The sequence below is a fragment of the Balearica regulorum genome, chromosome 4 (assembly GCF_011004875.1).
Source record: "Balearica regulorum gibbericeps isolate bBalReg1 chromosome 4, bBalReg1.pri, whole genome shotgun sequence".
Lineage (NCBI taxonomy): Eukaryota > Metazoa > Chordata > Aves > Gruiformes > Gruidae > Balearica > Balearica regulorum.
This window is the reverse complement of record NC_046187.1, coordinates 72,873,269-72,896,221: the sequence shown is the minus strand read 5'-3', so window position 1 is coordinate 72,896,221 and position 22,953 is coordinate 72,873,269. Positions and strand designations below refer to the sequence as shown.

General features: G+C 38.0%; 1 protein-coding gene across 1 annotated transcript in view; it reads right to left on the bottom strand.

Moving 5' to 3' along the window:
• Positions 1-22,953, bottom strand: part of POLN (DNA polymerase nu) — a 134,176-nt gene that overhangs the window by 88,089 nt on the left and 23,134 nt on the right. Inside the window, exons 8-15 of the mRNA XM_075752671.1 lie at positions 18,247-18,315; positions 16,730-16,790; positions 16,458-16,522; positions 15,574-15,657; positions 15,068-15,157; positions 12,019-12,075; positions 11,188-11,241; positions 10,885-10,950 (exon numbers count right to left, since the gene is read on the bottom strand). Coding sequence (XP_075608786.1) covers positions 10,885-10,950; positions 11,188-11,241; positions 12,019-12,075; positions 15,068-15,157; positions 15,574-15,657; positions 16,458-16,522; positions 16,730-16,790; positions 18,247-18,315 — 546 coding nt within the window. The remainder of the gene's footprint in view (positions 1-10,884; positions 10,951-11,187; positions 11,242-12,018; positions 12,076-15,067; positions 15,158-15,573; positions 15,658-16,457; positions 16,523-16,729; positions 16,791-18,246; positions 18,316-22,953) is intronic.

Here is a 22,953-nt window from a genome sequence, read left to right as displayed (position 1 = left end):
AAGCAGTTAGACCAAGTTATAACATATATATCCTTTGATGTGGCGACTAATCCACCTGCTGTAACAGTGAGGCATATTGCCAAACACTAGAGCAAAATAAAGACAATAGAGGAATTAAACATTATTTTACTGTGGCTACCAATGCCAGCAAACAGCAGAAACTAGTTGCATTTCTTATAAGCAAGAATATTTACTGGGAATGTGATCATGTCAGATTTAATCACTCATAGCTGTTGCTTCAGGAAATCAATTATTTCCTAATACTTGAAGAAATTTACAGAGTTTCTCATCTGCTTGAAAAAGTTCAGAGCAGCAAAATTCTAGTTTATCTAGATGTTCCAGCAAAACCCAAAGCATTCTAAGTCCAAAAGTTTCTGGACTTTCTCTTAGTAGTTTCTTCTCCAGAAAGTTTATGAAAATAATTAGACCACAACTGCTCTCTTTGAACAAGACCTCAGCTCTACACAATGAAACACTACAACAATACTATATAGGTAGACGACAAGTCCTTTGAGCTTTATATTCTATATCTCTAATTATTTTTTTCTTTTTATTCTTGTAGTGGATTTTTCCCCCTGTTTATTTGCTGCTTCAAAATTTTCTCACTCCTTTTCCTTCTTTTTCAGTTGTTTTTGCTTGCTTTACATTGGACTGCACCGATCACTAAATTGTGCTCTCATAGCTCAGTTAATCTGAAAAGAAATGTAAGTACAAGTTCAGTGAGCTACTTCCTTAAACCACCAGCAAGCTTGCTCCTTTGTTGAAGGCCAAAGCTGCTGGAGAAATAGTGAGGAAAACTGCACACTGCCCAAAGTAGTATTCTTGCAAAGGATAACAAGACTTCGAGCCCTGAGGGCACTCACAACATCAAACTCACTCATTTGTCTGGCACCTCCAAAGTTGGTGGCAACTCACTCATGAGAAATTACACAGCATAAATAAATAAAATAACCCTTCCTGATTTCTCTTTTGGAAAATTGCCATATTTAACTATTGTCCATAGCAGCACTTATTATTGTAAAGGAATAAAGTTATTTTCTGGCTTCTGTATGAGACACAATTTCAAAACAGTCTGAAGATCTAATTTTTAAAATACAGCGTGTAGCTCAATAAATAGAGAAAAAAATAAAATTAACAAGGTCACTGTAGCAATACCAGCCTGGTATGTATGTGTACATGCATTCCTAAGCAAATCTTGACTTGTCTGCAATTGCCACCTAGTGGCTAGTTAAAAATTAAAGACATCTATTTTCCTTGTCAAAACCCCCACAGAATCAGACAGACTTCTGGTAAAAGATTTCTTTATTTTTGGTACCAGTTACTGTTTTTCAGCAGTGAACAATCATTCAAAGGTAATGCACTCCCCTCTTGCCCTACCCAGCAGCACAGAATTATCAAGGTTTTAGATGTCAGTCAAGTGGGAGACTTGGAAGTAATTCATCACCATCCCAGAAGCTGAAGCAGCTTTCAAAATGAATACAAGGGAAGAAGAAAGGGACAACCCAAAATACTGACTTGTACTTTAGAGAATTGGCCACAAGAATAGTGTATTTGATTTCCCACGACTAATCAGAAAGGGCTCAGTGAGTGATTTTTAAAATAATAAAAAATATTTTATTTTACTAACATTGATTTGACATGTTCTGTGACAAATTCTTTTGTCAAATCATGGGCTCACCCCAGATGCTTGGTTATATAGTGACAGATTACTAACCTTTGCACAGCAAGCAAGGGAGTTTGTATATACGCAGCATTATGCATCTTTCAAAGAGACAAAGACTGCTTTTGTTTCCCATACATAAACTGACTAAATTTAATTCTTATTTCATTTCATTTTGCTGAAAGAAAATTATACTCAGAACATAAGCTCTGATAAACTGATGTTCATTAACATGGGAGGCTGTTAAACTCTGGGATGAACTCTGAGAAGCATGATTTGGTTTTGGTAAAACAAAATAGTGCTAAGGCATAGAGATAACAACCCTTTGAGTGACAGTTGGAGCTAGTAAATATTATACTAGTTGTATGTTAGCTGTATATTATAGCTTTAAAGTAAACGGTGTCAAGGGAATATTGCCCAAAGGTACAAATACTAGACCTTAAAACACATACAAAATGACAAGATTTACAGACTGGAGGAATTTACTGTCTAATGAAAACATGTGACAGTTGATTAAAGAAAGGGTAAAATTTAGCATCTCAAACAAGATTGTTCCACATACTGAGGAATTTACTGAGCATATGTTGGCAGGGAATTCCTCTTAAAAGGCTACAAAAGACTGTGAACAGGAGGCTGATTGAAGGAGTTAAAGGAAACCTAAATATCCAATGTCTCTTTCATTGCTCACAGTGAGGAAAGGACAATTCTTGATTTGATGAAAGTGGTCCTTAACCACAAGTTCCTAAGAGCCACAGCCAGCAGATGATCATGTTAGTACCGGAGAACTAAGGACAACAAGGCCACATGGGAGTGAGCAAGATGACCTCTGTCCTATTCTATCTTCAGTGATCCTTATACAAATCACTACTTTTTCGTTGCTGTTGTTCCTAACCTCAGAGAGTGCACCCATCTTCAAAACTCTGGGTGAAATTTCCTGAGGTTTCATAAAAGAATGCTGAGGAAATAAAGAATTGGCAAATTTTCCACTTATTGATACAGAAAAAAAAGAACTGTCAGCAGAGAAAGCTGAATGTAATAGGCAAGTAGAGATGCAGAGATAATTTTCCTGAAATTCTTTGGGATATTAATGACAAAGCTTTTGAAAATCCATACTGTCTGAAAACTGGACCATCCACCAAGACAAGAAGTCTCTTTTGCTGTACCTAACTTTTGATCTTCCCCTATAATCTATTCTCTTAATATCATTCTTCATTTCTGTCTCCTTCATTTTCTGTCTTGTCAGAATTCTCAGTTTTTTTGAAGCAATTTTTGCTGACTGAGATACAGAATGGGAGAAGAACAATGTACAGTAGAAGAACACAGCATAGCAAAATAAACTATTTAAATACTTTTGTTATATTAAAACATAATGAAACCTATGCTGAGATCAATTAGACTATATTTTGTCTCTGCAAAAAGGATTTTAGCCATTAGAGGAATATACTAACACCTATCACTTTTGAGAGCTTGTAAGACAAGACAGAATTTGTGTGCCTTTTTTTTTTAAAATTGTCCTCTTGGAACTTAAGTCTTCAAGCTTTGAGTATTTCCTAAAAGTGTATCTAAAAATCCCAATATTACTATAATGTCTTCACTTTAAAACACCTTTTAATTTGTAAGGTAGTGAAAGCTACATAGCTAAAAAATCACTTGTTTTGATGAAAGATGACTCTAATTTTGTTTCTTGATAGCTATGTGCTCCAGTCACATTCATATTAGAGAAAAGTAACCTGGCAGTAGCACTAGCTACATTCCAGCATGAATTTCTAAAACATGATCAATTCATAGTTTGGGCTTGTATCTGCAGCATTGCCAAAACATTGCTGGCAAAGACCATTCAAAGGATAAAATGAATCGGCATATAACCAACCTTAACCACTCAACAGCAATAGGCACTCAAGTGCTGACAATTTAATTTATACATAGTGTATTGAAATGTAGTATCTTTGAATTTTAATGAAACAAGTGGAAGTATGCAGTGCCATCATCTCTCTAGCACAGGAAATTTTTATAGGAACTTTTTTTCTCCCATTTCTACAAGCCTAAGCTTCTCTGAGGAGGTTTTTGCCGGAAACTAAAGGAGACAGGAGGAGGAATTCAGCCTCCACAGTCAATATTTCATAATGTGCTAAAAATACTTTAGCTGATATTATTCTGAGTTGTATAGAAACTTTCAGTTTTGAGCTGTTAATTTTAATTGCTCTCTATATTTCTGTTCTTATGTTTAGTTTGTAGAAGAAATAATTACAGACTCCCTATCCTATCCTGCATAAATAAAATGCAAGCATTTTGTGTGTTGATTACTGCATAGAAGCACATTTATATTAGCTACACTATCTTTCTTTAAACAACACACAGAACAATTTTACATACAAAGATAATCTCAAATAGAAGAGAAGTTATACATGATTGGACTGCCCTTGTTACTACAGAATTACAGCCCAGATGATGCTCCAAGCTTTACTGAGCCAAATAGAAAACCTTATGTATTCAGGTATTGGATACACCACACTCTCTATAGAATCATAGAATGGTTTGGGTTGGAAGGGACTTTAAAGATCATCTAGTTCCAACCCCCCTGCTGCAAGCAGGGACACCCTCCACTAGACCACATTGCCCAAAGCCTCCACAACCTCTCTGGGCAACCTGTTCCAGTGCCTCACCACTCTCACAGGGAAGAATTTCTTTCTAACACCTAATCTAAATCGACCCTCCTTCAGCTTGAACCCATTACCCCTTGTCCTGTCATTCCACTCCCTGATATACAGTCCCCGACCATCTTTCCTGTAGGCCCCTTCAGAAACTGGTAAGCCGCAATTAGATCTCCCCAGAGCCGCCTTTTCTCCAGGCTGAACAACCCCAATTCTCTCAGCCTGTCCTCATAGGAGAGATGCTCCAGCCCTCTGATCAGCTTCGTGGCCTCCTCTGGACTCGCTCCAACAGCTCAATGTCTCTGCTGTACTGGGGTCCCCAGAGCTGGACGCAGTACTCCAGGTGGGGTCTCACAAGAGTGGAGTAGAGGGGCAGGATCACCTCCCTCGACCTGCTGGTCACACCTCTTTTGATGCAGCCCAGGACATGGTTGGCCTTCTGGGATAACTATGAGGTTAATGAATTTATACTAATTAGGAGCATTACTACAGAGAATGCCAAAGTCATGCATGTATCATAGAAAAGGATACTACGTGCACTCAAGATGCTAAGGTGTGTTCGGTTTGCGTGGCAAGGTTTTGGTAGCAGGGGGGCTACAGGGGTGGTTTCTGTGAGAAGCTGCTAGAAGCTTCCCCTGTGTCTGACAGAGCCAATGCCAGCCGGCTCCAAGACAGACCCGCCGCTGGCCAAGGCCAAGCCAATCAGCGCCTCTGTGATAACATATTTAAGAAGGAAAAAAAACAGTTAGGGAGAGCTTTTGCAGCCAGAGAGAGGAGTGGGAAGATGTAAGAAACTCTGCAGACACCAAGGTCAGTGAAGAAGGAGGGGGAGGAGGTGCTCCAGGCGCCGGAGCAGAGATCCCCCTGCAGCCCGTGGTGAAGACCATGGTGAAGCAGGCTGTCCCCCTGCAGCCCATGGAGGGAGGATGAGGGGGTGTAGAGATTCCACCTGCAGCCAATGGAGGACCCCGCACCGGAGCAGGTGGAGGCACCTGAAGGAGGCTGTGACCCCGTGGGAAGCCCACGCTGGAGCAAGCTCCTGGCAGGACCTGTGGATCTGTGGAGAGAGGAGCCCACGCCAGAGCAGGTTTGCTGGCAGGACTTGTGACCCCGTGGGGGACCCCACGCTGGAGCAGTCTGGTCCTGAAGGTCTGCACCCCATGGAGGAGACTCACGTTGGAGAAGGCCGTGAAGGACTGTCTCCCGTGAGAGGGACCCCACGCTGGAGCGGGGGAACGATGAGTCCTCCCCCTGAGGATGAAGAAGCGGCAGAAACACCGCGTGAGGAACTGACCGTAACCCCCACTCCCCGTCCCCCTGTGCCGCTGGGCGGGGGGCAGAGGTTGAAGCCGGGAGTGAAGTTGAGCCCGGGCAGATGGGAGGGGTGGGGGGAGGTGTTTTTAAGATTTGGTTTTATTTCTCATTCCTCTACTCTGTTTTGCTTAGTAATAAATAAGATGAATTCCCTCTCTAAGTTCGGTCTGTTTTGCTCGTGACGATAATTAGTGAGTGATCTCTTCCTGGCCTTATCTCGACCCATAAGCTTTTCGTTGTACCTTTTCTCCCCTGTCTGGTGAACGAGGGGAGTGACAGAGCGGCTCTGGTGGGCACCTGGCCCCCAGCCAGGGTCAACCCACCACATAAGGGAACAAAGGTCTATGATGCAGAAACCTTATTTCTGCATTTGGATATTAAATCAACATGATGATGTTCCGAAGCATCAGACATGAGTGTTATGATACGACTAACAGTGACTTTTCATTCTCTAGTTGTTACACCAATAACTAAGAACATCCTATTGTAATGTTAACATCGTGTAAATTTTCATCATGAATGCAACTGAATTAAAGTCTTGTCAACATGCTCATTCACTCATTGTTAAGTAAGATTTCCCTATCATAAAACAAAAACCACAATGAGTGAGGAAGAAAGAGAGGAAATAGAGAACTTCTGTCTCCAAAATTGCAAATACAGTTTCTTTAAATGCTAAAGCCTTCACTAAAATACTTCTGAAAAAATAAAGCAGTAACAAAAGAGATTGTAGAAACATCAAAACTCTAAATACTCATAAAATGAGATACTATTTTAGTGCTATTAGTGTAGTCATAATTAGCATATGACTCAAGAATATTGGAATAAGTGCACTGAAAAGAAACATGGCACAAAAATACATTCTGAATACAAGAGATACTCAGAGAAGACAGACCAATCACAACAAATGGCATGTGCACTCTTTCTCTAATAGCATATCAGCTCATTTGAGTGATAGTAGTTTGTACTGACTAGAAAATATGACACTAAATTGCTTTGATGCAAAGGTCCGAGAAAACGCAGACGTTCTCATCTTTGTTAAGACAACCTGCCATTATGTCCATAAACAACCCCAAAACTATTCCAAAACTACATCTAAGTTTTATCTCACAGAGAATTAGTCCATTTGCTCCAGAAGACAGCCCAGAAGGGAAGTAATACAGAGACAGTGTGGATAATCAGAAAAACTGGTTTGCTAAGTTAATTGACAGAGCAGACTCATTTTTGACAGCAATTGCTCAGAGGCCAATTCAAGAGATTGTCTCTCCCATTGGAATGAAAACCAGATGGGTAACTTATTTTTCATATTCCAAACGTTATTAGTAACACATAGTTTCTAATAAACAAGCATGCAATTCTCTATCATGCTTTCACTATCAGAAAATATTACTTATATCTGTTGGAGAGACTGAGGTATATTCAATATTTCAGGGTTTTTATGGTCCTTTTTTAAGCACATTAACATTTGACATACCCTAATTAGTTTCTCTTTCAAATTACATTCCTGCTTTCCAAACTAAAGGCTAGCATGCTTCTTTGATTGACAGGTTTAATTATTTTATTTCTTTGCCTTTTTAGACAAGCTAGTAAAAGCATTTCTCCTGGGGAGAAATAGGATTTTTTTTTTTTACTTTGCCTGAGAAGGTAAAAAATTTTATTTATCTTCAGCATAACTTTTTGTTACTAAAAGGAAGGAAATGCCCCCTGAAGCCCACTACTTTATGCTTTTTTAGTTTAATGATACAAACATCTTCTGAAATGAGAAGTGCAAACTCATTAGTAGCATTTCAGTTCTCTCTGCTGCAAAAGCCTGGAGGAAAAAAAAAAACCTTAACACAGAATATCTGATTCTAGCACTGAAGAGTACATCTTAAACCAAATTATAACATCCAATTACCTGCAATCGTTACATCTCACGTTAGGATTTCTCTCTGTTCATTCTGAAAGAGGTTTGATCCTAATTGGCTTTATGTCTTTCCACCTCTGTCATGACTTATTTTTGCTTGAAAAGGTGAGAGGCTGGAAAGTGGTATTTTAAGGTAGGTTTGGAGAACATAAGCAAGTCTTTATGAATGTAATAAATATATTTAATAGGAAAGTTATCTATGAACAATATAATAAAGGAGTATCCTAGCGTAGACAAGACTAATATATTTATACAAAAATTAATTAAAAATAACATATTCAAATACTAAACCTAATTAACTTCCCCTAATAGTCATAAGCAATCCATTACACAGTGGAAAAAATAACTAGCCTATGGATATATTACAAAATAATTTGACTGAAGAATTTTAGGGTTTATATTTACTTTTAGGTTTCAGATACGCAGGTTCTCATGGAGTAGCAAACAGTTACAATGCCAAAGCAGGAGACTACAATATCAAATGTATCCCTGTTTAACAATGTATTATATTATTATATAACATTTTGTTAATTCTGAGAAATGTGTTAATTATGCAGCACACATCGTAGAAGAATAAACCAAATGAAAAGAAATGGAGTGCACAGTTTAACTAAAATAAATGTATAGATGGAGAGCCACTGAAGTAAAGTTCTACCAAGAAACTCCCTCTAAGTTGCTGCAACACAAGTGAATAAGCTTATCTATTGAGAGAAACCCAAATAAAGCCAAAAATATACATAATTAATACAAAAGATGTGGATTTATCTGAAAGATCACAGAAGGGTTTATCTGAAAAAGAAATCCTGCTCTGTACCTAATGTCTGGTCATTTCTCCTTAAACCTGTAAATCCATCCTAGACTCCATTTAATGCCTTAGAGAAAAGAGGACAGATAGATCCATTACCTTTACAAAACAAATGAAAGATAAAGAGACCTTTGTTTGAACCCCATCTCCCACAACCATTGCAGTAAATGGGATGTTTTTTCTATTTCAATTCTCACTTTATCTGATTTACACTTCTCTCTTGCTTTAATCACTCCTTAAAGCATTTTAAAACACAGTTAAAAATAAACTACCTCAGCAAATATTCAGCTATAATTTGACATAACATCATAGTAACTGCAAAAATATCTACAATATTTATGATTTCTGGCAAGAATCTTCCCAATCCTTTACCACTTAGTAAAGTGACTGGGCACTGCAGTATATCTTTTATATCAATAAATGATTCAGAAACAGATGGTATAAGTTCCATAAACATTTCACACAAAACAAGCCATGCCAATGTTTTTCCTTATAAGGAAAAAACAGCCTTAGGCAACCCTGGATGCTAACTTTAGCAGCATTATTTTGGAGAAAAACAACCTTTAAGAAGAGTAGATATTGTGTCATTTTTAGCATGATGGGCCAAAGGTCACTTTGTGTTGTATATAGTTGTTCAAGACAGCTGTCTGTTCAGCTCTGACTTGTAAGTGCCTGTGCATCACATCAGAATATTTAGCAAGTTGTGACCTTCATGAGCATCCTTCCATTCTCTCCCATCACTTCCCCCATCTGGGTGCACGAGAAGTGGGAGCAGCAGTAACACTCCTCCACTCCATTGTTAATTCAGAATCCTACACACTGGGTTTTTTTACTCATCAAAAAGCATAAGCACTTCCTATAAACTCTTTGATGACGAATTGTACGGAAATATGTACCATGAGGGTAAGAAGATGTGAATGAAACTTGAACTGTGAAGATCAGTAAAAGAAGAGCTAAGAAAGTCACCAGTAGTGTGAGTATGAGAACCTCCCAGGACAGGTTTCTGCCAGAACTCCAAAAGTCACCATACCAGTCAGAGCCACATGAGCCCTCACATGCAAAAAGGTCATAACATAACCATTATGTCTAACATCTCTACTCCTAGATAGAACTGTGGCCTTTCTCCCAAGACTGCAGGAAGCTTCTAACGCCATTTGTACCCGTGAAGCTTAAGGCTAGTACCTGCACAGACAGTAGACAAGTGGTCCACGTGGTGGGTGGGGAACTGTCAGCCAGACCCAGAGGGTGGTGGTAAATAGCTCCTTTTCAAACTGGCAACCTGTCACAAGTGGGGTCCCCCAGGGATCAATACTGGGCCCAACGCTGTTTACTATTTTCAGAATTGATCTGGATAATGGGATTAAGTGCACCGTGATGAAATTTGCAGATGATACCAAACTGAGTGGGGAAGTAGACACTTCGGGAGAGCCACCCTGCAGGAACACCTGGATAGGCTGGAAGAGTGGGCTAACAAGAACCTTATGGAGTTCAACAAGGACAAGTGTAAGGTCTTGCACCTGAGAAAACATAATCCAGTAGTGCAGCACAGACTGGGATCTGCCTGGCTGGAGAGTAGCTCTGTGGAAGGGGACCTAGGGGGTCCTGGTGGACAACAAGCTCAATATGAGTGAACAGTGCTGCAGCGGTAAAGAAAGCCAACAGGACGCTGGGTTGCATCATCAAGGGCATCACCAGCAGAGATAAAGAAGTCATTATCCCACTTTACTCAGCACTTGTCAGGCCCCACCTGGAATACTGTGCTCAGTTTTGGTCCCCTCTATACAAAAAAGAGGTGGACAGGCTGGAGAGGGCCCAGAGAAGGGCCACCAGGATGATCAAAGGACTGAGAAGCCTGCCGTAGGAGGAAAGGCTGAGAACTGGGTTTGTTCAGCCTTGGGAAAAGAAGGCTTAGGGACCTCAGCACCATGTCCCAGTACTTAAAGGGTGGCTACAAAGGCGATGGAGACTCCCTTTTCACAAGGGGTCACATGGAAAAGACGACGGGTAATGGGTGCAAGTTACTCCTGGGGAAGATTCCAGCTGGACCCTAGAGGAAAATTGTTCACCATGAGAACAATCAGCCATTGGAATAATCTCCCCAGGGAAGTGGTGGATCCCCCAACATTGGACACTTGTAAGATTCAGCTGGACAGGGTGTTGGATCATCTTGTCTAGGCCGTGCATTTGTCTAGACGGTGCTTTTGCCAAAAAGGTTGGACCAGATGATCCTTGAGATCCCTTCCAACCTGGTATTCTATGATTCTATGATAAGTCTGGAGGGTGCATGCATGGCTCACAATTCTACCCCTCTACTTCAGGTAATATTAAATTCTGATACATAGATAACAGAAAATATTCATAAGAATAAATGTTCTAAAGTAAAACACCCATTTAATAAACTTTTTCTGTCTACCATTTACATACAGTATGGCAACTGCTAGACTTAGATGAAAATGAACATTTAATGTGTCAAAAACATCATATATTTTATATAAATAATGTTAATTTTTAATTCTAATTAAAATGTAAATCTTCTTATAAGGTCACTTACTGGATGTTTGGCTGAAAGTCTGCCAGTCACAGTTCCTGTCTGATTCCATGTAGAGGAAATAAATCCCTGTAGTCAAGTAAAGTAAATATCCCCATAAAGAAAAGGATGAAGACAAACATCTAAATTTTATTTAATATGTCAGTAATAAAAACTCACTGCAATCAGGAATACAAAATCAAGAAGAAATACTTTATAATTTTGTATGTATAAAAGTTCTTAAACTGTAACCACTACAATCATTTCACATCCTTTTATGATTTATTTGAAATACCATATTTTACAGGCTACTTTTTATATTTTTACCTTTCTCATGCACGTTCGTAGTCCATCCACATAAGTTGATTTCATCTTATGAACCTAAATTACATAAAAGTTTAAATAAATGCTTATTTATAAAAATAAGAGATTTCTCAAACTAAGGATCTTAATTTCCAAATGCATATTAATTTGTTTTGTAGACTTTTTTTAAAAGACAGTTTTATATTAGTAAATAATGGATGCATACTCACTAATAGTTTGACTAAATAGCATAAGTTAGGTAAGTGCTCGGTTATATCCTAAAGCCAGGTCTTTGCAGATACTAATAAATGAACTATTGGAATTTTTTCTTTTACATCTTATATCCCCAGGTCAATAAACTACACAAAAAAGCCACACACACACAAAAAAAAAAAACCCATACTTTTTTTTTTTAATCTTGGAAACTCATCCACTGAAAACCCAAACATTAAGTGTGAGAGCAGACTAACTAGTCAGTTTGGATTTTCAGGAGGCTTGTCACCTAACAAACGCCATAGCTATTTCTCTCCTTCACTTTCTGCAGAGTATTTCTTCAAAACTCAAAACGCACATGTTTCGCTCTAACTGTGCTTTACAGCATGAGACAAATTTAATAGTGAAGTTTTCCAATTGTTTTTGCAACAGACTTGTTTGCTAGGTATAACCTAACATAGTGCAAAACAGAAGCATAAACATTAAATTTTAAAAATCTTAAGCATATCTACAACTTCAGAATTTAAATGAAGAGTTGAATGAACTTAGAGCCAACTTTTTTATTTATTTAGCTGTGAATATGTTACTTTCTTGCTAAGTTTGCTTCTGTGCAACTACATTATGTGAAAAAAATCAGCTTACCTGACGGTATTCTAAAATTATCTTAGGCAAAGGATGAAGATCTTGCAACTTATTTAGCTGCAAAATAAAGAACATGAATTACTGGTATACTTTTCTGTTGAGTTATATTATTTAACAATCTTAACAGAATAAGTTCTGGAGGAGGAAATTTCCTTGCCAAGCTGAATGGACAAAATACTGGCTAAAGAATAATGTCCTTTAAGCTATCTCACCTGAGGCCCAAGGAAGCCTTCATTCTTTCCTGCCTTCAGCAGGAGAGCTGGAGATTACCCCTTCCCATTTCATTTCCCTTCCTGTCCCAGACAGGGAAAAAAAAAAAACCCATGCAGACATAAAAACTTTTCCACAACAACTTTGAAAATACTGGGGCATGGGTGTGTGTGTATGTGTTACTTATGGTCCTTTGTTTATTTTTTGTACTAGATAGCATCAATGCAAGACAGAACACAATAAAATTATACAAAATAATACATATATACACACATATCAATAAAATCAATAAAATAAACCATGTTTCTGACTACTTTGATTGCCATAAAACTTTGTTAAGAAAAAGAATGAAATTATTAAAAAAGAGATTGGATATTTATAAGTACAACAAAAATATCTGTTCAGGGTGAAAAATAGATGCAATTGTACCAGAATGGAGATTTAAAAGGATATATTTCTTTTCTTGCTATCAGGGAGAGACAACATATTAATTATCTAGTATTTATCTATTGGAAGGTTTCAGCCTATCTTTCTCTAAATATCCAAGTCTCAGCAGTAGTCTCAGCAGTTGTTGGAAACCGAGTGTTGGACTAGATAAAAGCACTGCTTTGATCACTGCAACAAATCTTACGTTCCCACAAAAAGATGACATGCATTCTATTTCACTGATCCCTCCCATCTCCCAAGGCTCTTTGTCACTCTCCAAGATTACATATTTGATCTATGAGACGTCCTTCTCCTTGAGCAGTGTGTGTTTTTTCTGGTTAGAGAGTTGACATTACCTCAGAGATTGTATCTGGTAGTTCAGACACTTGGTCCAGAAGTTGAATTTCCTGTTTCACACAGGAGAAACAAAGACTCCCTTTCTACCTTCCCTAGAGGTGTTCATTCTCATCAATGAGTTGTGTACTTTAGTTTGACTCCCATGTAAACTAATTGTGGCAACAAATCAGAAACAGGTGCAGCTACACAGAGGCTTCTCTTCTAAAAAGGAATTCCATTACTATTATTACCTTAACAAAATTATCTATTAGTGATCTGGATCAAGTACACCCTCAGTGCGTTTGTAGATAACAACAAGCTGGGCAGGAGCATTGATCTGCTGGAGATCAATGGGGGATCTGGACAGGCTGGATCAATGGGCTGAGGCCAGTTACATAAGATTCAACAAGGTTCAGTGTCTGGTCCTGCACCTGGGTCACAACAACCCCAGGCAACGCTACAGGCTTGGGGAAGAGTGGCTGGAAAGCTGCCCAGCAGAAAAGAACCTGGGGGTGGTGTTCAACAGCTGGCTGAATAAGAGCCGGCAGTGTGCCCAGACGGCCAAGAAGGCCAACAGCATCCTGGCTTGGATCAGAAATAGTGTGGCCAGCAGGAGTAGGGAAGTGATTGTCCCCCTGTACTCAGCACTGGTGAGGCCGCACCTCCAGTGCTGTGTTCAGTTTTGGGCCCCTCACTACAAGAAGGACATGGAGGTGCTGGAGTGTGTCCAAAGAAGGGCAACAAAGCTGGTGAAGGGTCTGGAGAACAAGTCCTGTGAGGAGCGGCTGAGGGAACTGGGGTTGTTTAGCCTGGAGAAAAGGAGGCTGAGAGGAGACCTTCTCACTCTCTACAACTACCTGAAAGGAGGCTGTAGCCAGGTGGGTGTTGGTCTCTTCTCCCACGTAAAGAAGCAATAGGAAAAGAGAAAATGGCCTCACACTGTGCCAGGGGAGATTTAAATTGGATATCGGGAAAAATTTCTTCACTGAAAGAGTTGTCAAGCACTGGCACAGGCTGCCCAGGGAAGTGGTTGAGTCACCATCCTTGGAGGTATTTAAAAGACGTGTAGAGGTGGTGCTTAGGGACGTGGTTTAGTGGTGGACTTGGCAGTGCTAGGTTAACAGTGGGACTCAATGATCTTAATGGTCTTTTCCAACTGAAATAATTCTATGATTCTATGAAAAGAAAGGGGCATCTACATTTGTCTCAAGTCACCAAGAAGTCTGCAGTTTGGTCTTGACTTCATCATTTTTAGACAAAAGTTTGGGATCACACATGAACATCTGCATTGCTGAAAATTATCTGCTCCAACACTAACAGAAGAAAAAACTGGAGAAGCTTTATATGCACAATATTTATTGCACTGAATCTGAAGATATATTTGATCCCTTGTACAGGTGTATCAAAGTATCTAAACTGTTTGGTCATTATGGCTACAAGGGAATAAGATTCTATCAAGATCCTGCAACTGGCTCTTACTGAAGACACGCATCTCCACAGAGAAAAAATAAGCCTGAGGAAAATTCACGCACACAAGTGAAATACTAGAGCATACAAAGAAAGCGACCACTCCCAATTCAAACCATAGGTATCAAATAATTTCCTACAGATCTCTCTACTTATTATGAATGAATGAGTTAAGAGTCCATAAAAAGATGACAACATGGTTTGAGTCTAAATCTCCTGATGGCAAAGAGAAAGTCTGGGTTACTGTTTCCTTCACCAGCAGATTTTACATTCCTGTTCTTTTCTTTCACCAGTGGTCTCTTTCACCCAACCAGTCAGTCATACTGAGCTACCAAACTCTGACCAGTAAGAAAGTCTCCCTCCTTTGAGGGAGATGGTCATACATGCATGCTGGTACCAAAGTTTTTAACCTGGTTTATAACTAAAGTTTAGCCACAGTATCTAATGGACTGCACCTTTCATTTCTGCCATAAATAAAGTGTGGTTAGTACAATAAAAAAATAAATCAGGATGGTTAGGAAAACTTTACACAAATGACTATTTCACTGGAACATAACTTAGAAGTTTTGCTAAATCATGCAGATTGTTTTAAAACTCCTCCCCATCTCACCACAACTTCTGAGGTGGACACAAGTTGTTGCATTTCAGTTCTGTGAACTTTCTCACACAGTGTATGCAGTTTTAACTTTTCAAATAGTACCTACAGTAAGAAAAAACATAAGAGAAATGTTTCAGCATTTCGAGTGCTGAAACAGAAAGGAAAAATATTTGGTGCCTGAACTTACGTCTAGAAAAAACACTTCAAGGAAAACTGAGCATCCTGTAGCAAAGAGAACTAACAGAGAATTGAAAAGATAATTTTTTTATTTCTGAGCTATTGAAAAAGTAGTGTATTTACTAAAATCAAATGCATAATTTATGTAAATACATTCAAATACAGATTATCCAACATTGCCAGATTTATGAAAAACTCCATTAAAATCAGAAAATAATATAATTAATATTGAAAAAAGAATGCTGAAGTTGTAAGGACAATTTTATATGCTTTATAATTCTTCTGTTAATAACAACTTACAGAACTGACAACGTATGTAATAATAGTAGTATAAATATTACCTCTCTGAGCTGACTACTGCTGGTCAAAAGAAATCGTTCTCCAGCAACTTGATGAGCTTCCTGTTCAAGATCTTTGAGTCGCAACTATAAATTAGTACATCAGAATTATTCTGTTTACATTATTTTCTTCAATATCTGCTACTTTCTAGGTTAATGAGTACATTGGACTTCTATTTAAAAATAGAGTACTTGATTACAATGTGCAGTCATTACTGGCTATCAACATTTGGTTTACTAGATTGCTTATATACTGTTTAATCTGTATTTCTCCATGATTTGGGAAGGGGATTTACAGTATTAAAAGTACCAAAATTTGTAGGAAAATAGTTTACTGAAGACTATAGAGATCTGAGATAGAGCTATGCAAATTATTCTGGTAAATTAATAATCTGTCAGACCCCTGTGATCATCTAGTCAGATTTTATGCTACAAAATAGGATTCTCTTGTAGTTATTTTTATCAATGGGGAAATGGCAAACTTAGAACTCTCGGCACACGTAAGTTGTAAAGAGTGTCTTATTTACAAAGAGAGATAGAAATATCTATCCCTTCTCAGGAAGACAGTTACTGATAACTGTAAGTTCAGAAAGAGTCACTACAATTTTTACTCTACAACACATAACCCAAAAGGACCTGTGCCTTTTACAAAGCAATCTCAGTTCTGGGGCAAGGCTAATGAAGCAAATGTCTCTTTTTTGCTTACCTAAATAAATACGGAAGTATCTTAAATGTAAATATCATTAGTTATATTTATAATAATGAAAATACTCAAAAACCTCAAACAAAAGAAAAAGATTCCTCCTCTTTTTAATCAGTTATCATCGGTAAAAGCAGAAAGATTATGCTATACAATTTCCAAAAGAAAAAATAAAGACAAAATTTACCCCCAGAATCTCTGATGTTTTTTTCAGTTCTTGTTTGTTCACATGTATTTTGTGTGTTTCCATCACTGTAAACACAATTATATACTGAGAACACTTGCAATTGACAATTTCAATCTTACATGCTTCTTATACTGTAAAATGGAAACAAACTCACACAGCTGTTATGAGACTAAGACAATATTTAGTATTCTGAGGTAAGACTTTCTACCTGAGCATAATCAGCAGCTGTGTGAAACAAGTGAAGATTCATATTTTGAACTGAACTTTCATACCTGCCAGAATTTTGAGAAGCGGAAGCTCTAATGTGCAAAATAATTTCCACAAACCTTGAACCTGTAAAGCAAGGTACAAATAAATTCTTCAGTATCAACCAATTTTAATCTTAAAACATATAGTAGTGTCAATATGTGGACCTATTTTCCAGTAAGCAGTATTTCACTTTCTGTATCACCCCTTTTTACATGACAACACTGTTTGTGGAATGAAATACTACTTAGTGTGAATTATAGCATCTAAATACTGCAGTCCATTATCACTTCATTTTGTGGGGAATAGTAATACATTTTGTAATAGTAATAATTTTGTACAGGAATAGTAATAAAGAAATATACATGCATCATTTTTCTAAATGGTTTATTTTTAGAGCAAGCTCTATTATAATAGGACATAGGAGTTATCCCTTTTTCTTTATTCACTTGAGCAATTAAGCAACCATTCAAATTTGTTTTCATTAGGAAGAAAATAAAAGATGACAGGGGTATCTATTTAGTTACAAAGAAAAGGAAGTCTGTTTTTTCTCTACCAAATGAAGTAGACAGCTACACTTGTCTAAAAACCCCTGTAGACTGGCTCTCAGTGTTTCTGTGCCTTTGGTGTTGCCTTCCTTCACAGATTGTCTCATCATACTGCTGGGCCACTTAGATATCCAGATTAATATGGCTCTGTCAACTAAAGGTCTAAGCCCTACACGTGCTACCACCAATTTCAATGCAAACCCCATGGATCCTATGATGTACCTTCCACCAGAACCTGCGCATGTCCCTAAATTCTGACACTTTTCCAGATATACAATTACAGGGAGAAAACACACACACACACAAACTACTAAAAGATTTCTTGAGCTGCATTCTGAACTGCTAAATAAGGGCTAGAATAGAATAGACTGTTTCATTTGGAGGAGATCTACAATCATCATCTCCAACTGCCCAACCACTTCAGGGCTGACCAAAAGTTAAAGCATGTTGTTAACAGCATTATTCAAATGTCTCTTAAACACTGGCAGGGTTGGTGCAGCAACCACCTCTCTAGGAAGCCTCTCCCAGTGTTTAAGCAGTATTTGGCTAATACAACCTACAGCAATAGATACACTGAGAGTTTTTGTACCCAAGGAATGCATAACAAAAACCCCCCAAAGCAGCTACATTCTGTTTTAACTTTGTTAACACTTTTTAGGCTGTTTCATATAGCTTTAAAATACCAAAAGAAAAGTCACAAAATTCTGAACATTTCCCTTCTTAGAATGTTCATGTAAATATTTAGTTAACTCTTGCAAAGTTTCTTCTAAAGATTAACCTTCAGACTAACCATTTCCTCCTTCTGGAAACAATGGCAAATTTGATGGACAACTTTATTTTAAATGTTGACCAGCTCTGTAAATCAGTAAGAATTGAAGCATTCTATTTAACTCAAGTAGAGATTCTGGTTTGAATGTGAAGCACATCACTAACTCTCTTCAATTCATGATAATACCTCGGAAGTTTTATCTGAGTAATTACTTTTTATATCTTACCTGTAAGTCACGAGCAAGGTCCATCATTACATTATAAAGCTTCTCCAAGTTCACACCTAAGTTTTGATACTGATACAAATAAATTTAAAAAAAAATCAAGAATTTTAATGCTAACAAAAATATTTAGTATACTATTTTAAAAGGTATTAAACTATATAAATAGATTTTTCTGTATGTCTCCTGTTATATTTAACATTTTAGTAATACCACCTCTGACAGACACAATGAACAAAGCAGTACAGGTCATGAACATTCAAGATTTTACCTGTTCCTGTATTTACATTTTGCACAGACCAAGTATAAAGAAATAGTATCACTATCCTGCCTTTGACATTGAAGTCAGAATTCTATTACTACTTGTAAAATGAGGAAAAACTCCTTGCAATTTTCCTTCTCCTACCAGTACTGCCCCTCTTCTGTGTCCAAACTATTCACTTCCTTCCCTTCTGTTCCAGAGGTGTTCTGCACAGAGCTGTGTCACCTCATTCAGTTGGCCAGAAGACAGTTTTGAAATGCATACAAACACTAAGATTATGATCATTAGCTCCAAAAATAAATGTAATGTCAACCTATTAAATTTGTTATCAGGCTAATACACAAAATGTAAACACTGAAGTCCTGTTTTTCATTACTAAATTCCTGTAAGGAAAGATAGGAATGTAACAAATGCTGTAGATGTAGATTTTCTTTCCTGCAGTCTGTATCTTCAATGATGGCTGAACAATCAAAATTATGGAATAAATTTGCATCCAAGTCATTAAGTACAAAAGCACTGGCACTATCCTGTCAATTTTTTGGGCCACAAACCGTAGAACCTAGGACAGCATTCCAGAGGATGAAAGTTGCATACTTGCCTGTCAACATATTCTTCCCCAAGAATCACACACTGGTCTGTGTTGAAGGCAGGAAAATAAGTTACATGGAATTACATATGATATGTTATGATAATTCTTAGTTATGTAAAACAGTGAAATTAAGCTAAGGGTCACTTGTGTGACATTTATGCCAAAAAGAGGCATTTACTCTGTGTTTATAAATACTTCTGATGATATAGCATCATATAGTATTGGAGAAACTTGGCCACAATACTTTCAGACAGATATTAAATGTCAGATAGGCTAAAGAAGAGAATCAAAAATAATAATAAGTTTAGAAAACATGACCTACAGAAAAAGAGATGAATCAAGTTCTGCAGGATGCCTAAGCTTACTATTTTATGTTTGACAACATGAGCATAACATACATCACATGGAGGACTCAGCAGAGCAGAAATCAATTCTGTGGCCAGAAGAATCCTAACCACTTTAGAAGATAATTTGGTAACACCCTCTGTTTCCTCCTCAATAGCCACATTGCTGGAGACTGACCTAGATGTGGTTAGACTCTCAGTGAACAGGGTATTCCAAGATCATTTCTACTAAATTAATACACATAGGAAGGATTCAAAATAAATTTAAAATCTGCTTCCCAAGTGAACTACGTCTTTCTGCCAAGAATAGTAAAAAGTAAAAAAAAAAAAATATATATATATACACACACATAGAATAGGAAACCAAATGGCCATGAAATAACATGGAATCTCAATTGAAAAAGCAGTGAGATGGTTCCTTGGGCATCTTTTAAGCAATCCATCTTTAGGTTTAACATTCATCCTATGAGCATTTTAAAGGAATCCTAATTATTCTATGGTCCCTTTATTATTTGCATTCGTATCTTGGAGCTGATGGAACACTAAGAGGGGCTCTCATGCTATGAGCTGTGGAAGTCTCTTTCCTCTACAGACTTGCAGCTATCCTACAGCTTTACCTTACTGCTCTCATGAAATGCCAACAGTTGGGAGGGAAAAAATCTGCTCCAAAAGGAATATATTCTGCTTTCTCCACTCAAATTGAGCTAGAAAGCACTTACTCCTTACCAGAGTAAGCTCTCAGAAATTATGCTACCAAATCTCACTTTGCTGCCCATTTCACAGTTTCATGGTTTCTATTTGATATATTCAGAATCTTTCCTTTGGTCTTGCTGTGACAAGAAGGAAAGAAAAAGACATTTTTACTTGTTACCAGATTTACACTCTCCTCCAAGATAGCATAGAAAATAAAGGCAATGCTTCAGTTTGAATGAAATGTCTAGTATTTCATAAAGAACAAATACAAGATTCTATCATCTGGAAGAGTATATGCAATGTAAATAGATTACTAAAATGGATGTCATTAAGCTATGAATTATGGACTGGAACAGAAAGATTGCCATTGAAATTGTTGCCAAGAATATTTTCTGAACAGGTCTGATGTCAGAACACTATGGTTCTCCAGGGCTTTTAATCTGTCCAGCCAGAACAGAAGTTCTTTTGAAGCAAAAGCAGGTAAGAATAATCAAAGAGGTTGGGAAATCTTCAAAATCTTTCCTACTTGAGGGTCTATACATTCTAAACAGGCCTCCAAATTAAGGATTTTTCTAAAATAGGAGAAATTAAATTCATATAAAAAATAGTGGACATGGGAGGACCTTCTCTCTCCAGGGAGGTAAGGAAGATTCTGAGTTTGTGAGAAGGTATCTCTGAACAGGCAGGAATTACTCCCTGAGCGGGATGCCATTATCTCCTCCTTGTCATCAGGATGACTCTCAGAACCTTCTGGTTGTATTTCTGGGGAGTGAGACATCAGTACATCTAAACACTTGATCCTGTGCCCTCATAGTACAGGAGTCAGCTGTAAATCAACAGGTGAACATAATTCATCCTCCCAACAGCATATAAAAATCTGCCTTATACACAAAACTCACAATTTTGGCCTGTTTACAAAACAGCCCCATTATCTGAAGAAAAACAGAAGTCTGGAACCAAAACATTACAGCAGATGCAAACTGACAAGAACAATGCTTCATCCATTATTTGATCCAAGCAGAATGCAGAAGGAATCCAAATTACTTGTTGCTGCACAAACACAATAGAACCAGAACTGACTGAAAATTACTTTATATTAGGACAAATTATAACACATTATTGCTACAGAGGCAAACATTCTGGTACACAGCTTGGGAAGAACCATCACAGGAACTTCATCGTATTGGTCCAACTAATTTTTAAGAAAAGAGGAAAAGTGCCAAGCATACCAGAAGCGTCTGGAGACACCTATTAGTTACAGGAAGTTATGTTTCATGCTAAAACCAGAATCATCCCAGTTTTGGAGTAATCTTTGCTGCAGACACATTTTCCTACCACATACCCAAAAGCAACGGGGGCACTAGTGCTGCAGTCATTCAGAACGTGCTTAAGTCGGGACAATAGCTGTTTTTATCTTGAAATGGCCATATGAGTCAAGATAACAGCAGATAAAACTAAACAGATTCTACATAAGCTGATGTCTGTTAGTGGGAGGCATATCCCAGCAAAGCCTCAGCAGCAGAAAAGAGTTAAAATGGGGTAATGAATTCCACTGTCAGCCCATGCAGGTTCCCCATCTGCTCAAGGGCTATTAGTCTATCCAGCTTCAACTTTGTTTGTGCTGGTCATTTGTGAGTAGACACATGGACACCTACTGTACAGGCTTCCCCTTTGCCTACAGCAGGCTTGAACTTCGCAAGACTAGAAGGGGTCGGCCCTTGAAGGTAGGATGCAGAGCTCACTTCAAAGCTGAAATATCTAGATGCACTGGTGGTCCCTCTGGGAGTACAGACAACTGTTAGGAACCTCCCAGTAAAGTCAGAGTAAGAAAGTTGAAGAGAGAATTCTGGCAAAGAGCTAGGATTCACAGGAAGAACTGGGATTTACTGAGCATACAGAGAAGCCAAAAAGAAAGTGGGAGACTCCAGGGAACAAATTAATTGTATAAGGAATGGCAGGGAGGAATGATCACAGGATGTTAGAGGGAAGCATTAACTGAGACTTGGGTGAACAGGTCAGCATAAAGGCACTGGAGATGGTTGGGGCAAGGAAACAAACGAGACCTGAAGTAGGGCAGGAAGGAAATAAGACTTCAGTATTTAACTCAGAGCTAAGAATCAGGATGACAAAGTTGAGAAATGATAACTAAGAATAGATGTGATATATGAAGAACAAAAGACTGAGTCAAGCTAAGGAAAGAGACAAGATTAAGGATGCTGAATCACAGGAGGGGGCATCACATAGAAATAACCAAGAAGTTTACAGCTTCTGTCGGTTTGCCTGTCCATTCCCTACACTAATAGCTTAATTCATGAAGTGGCTTCTGAACAACTGCAGTTTACATCTAGCATTTTAAAGTTAACTGGCTCTGGTTTTCTCAGAAATGTCCATACTGATGGGTACGTGTTGATACAACTGACCTCTGTCAATGCTCTAAACCCACTTGACATCTGTGGATTTGTATCCTAGAAGCCCCATAATCATGTTACAATACTTGTGCCTGAACAAGCAAGGCCTCTGAGAAGTGAAAGGTTTCAAAAAACATCATTTAGGTTGCTGCACATCTATTTTTATCATCCAAACAATCTCTGAAGGCTGTGTCCAGAGTAGATCACCATGGCCCGAAATACAAATAACAAAGTCTTATAACATTCAGGAAATAAGTTTCAACAGACAGCAAGACATTTGTATAGTCCCAGGAATAACTTCTTAAGAAGTTAATCACATATTCTCTCTTATTGAGAATAAAAATTCACATATTTTTCATACACCTGCTTGAAGGTTCACATTTGACTCCCTACTGTTACTCAGCCTATGATGTGGTG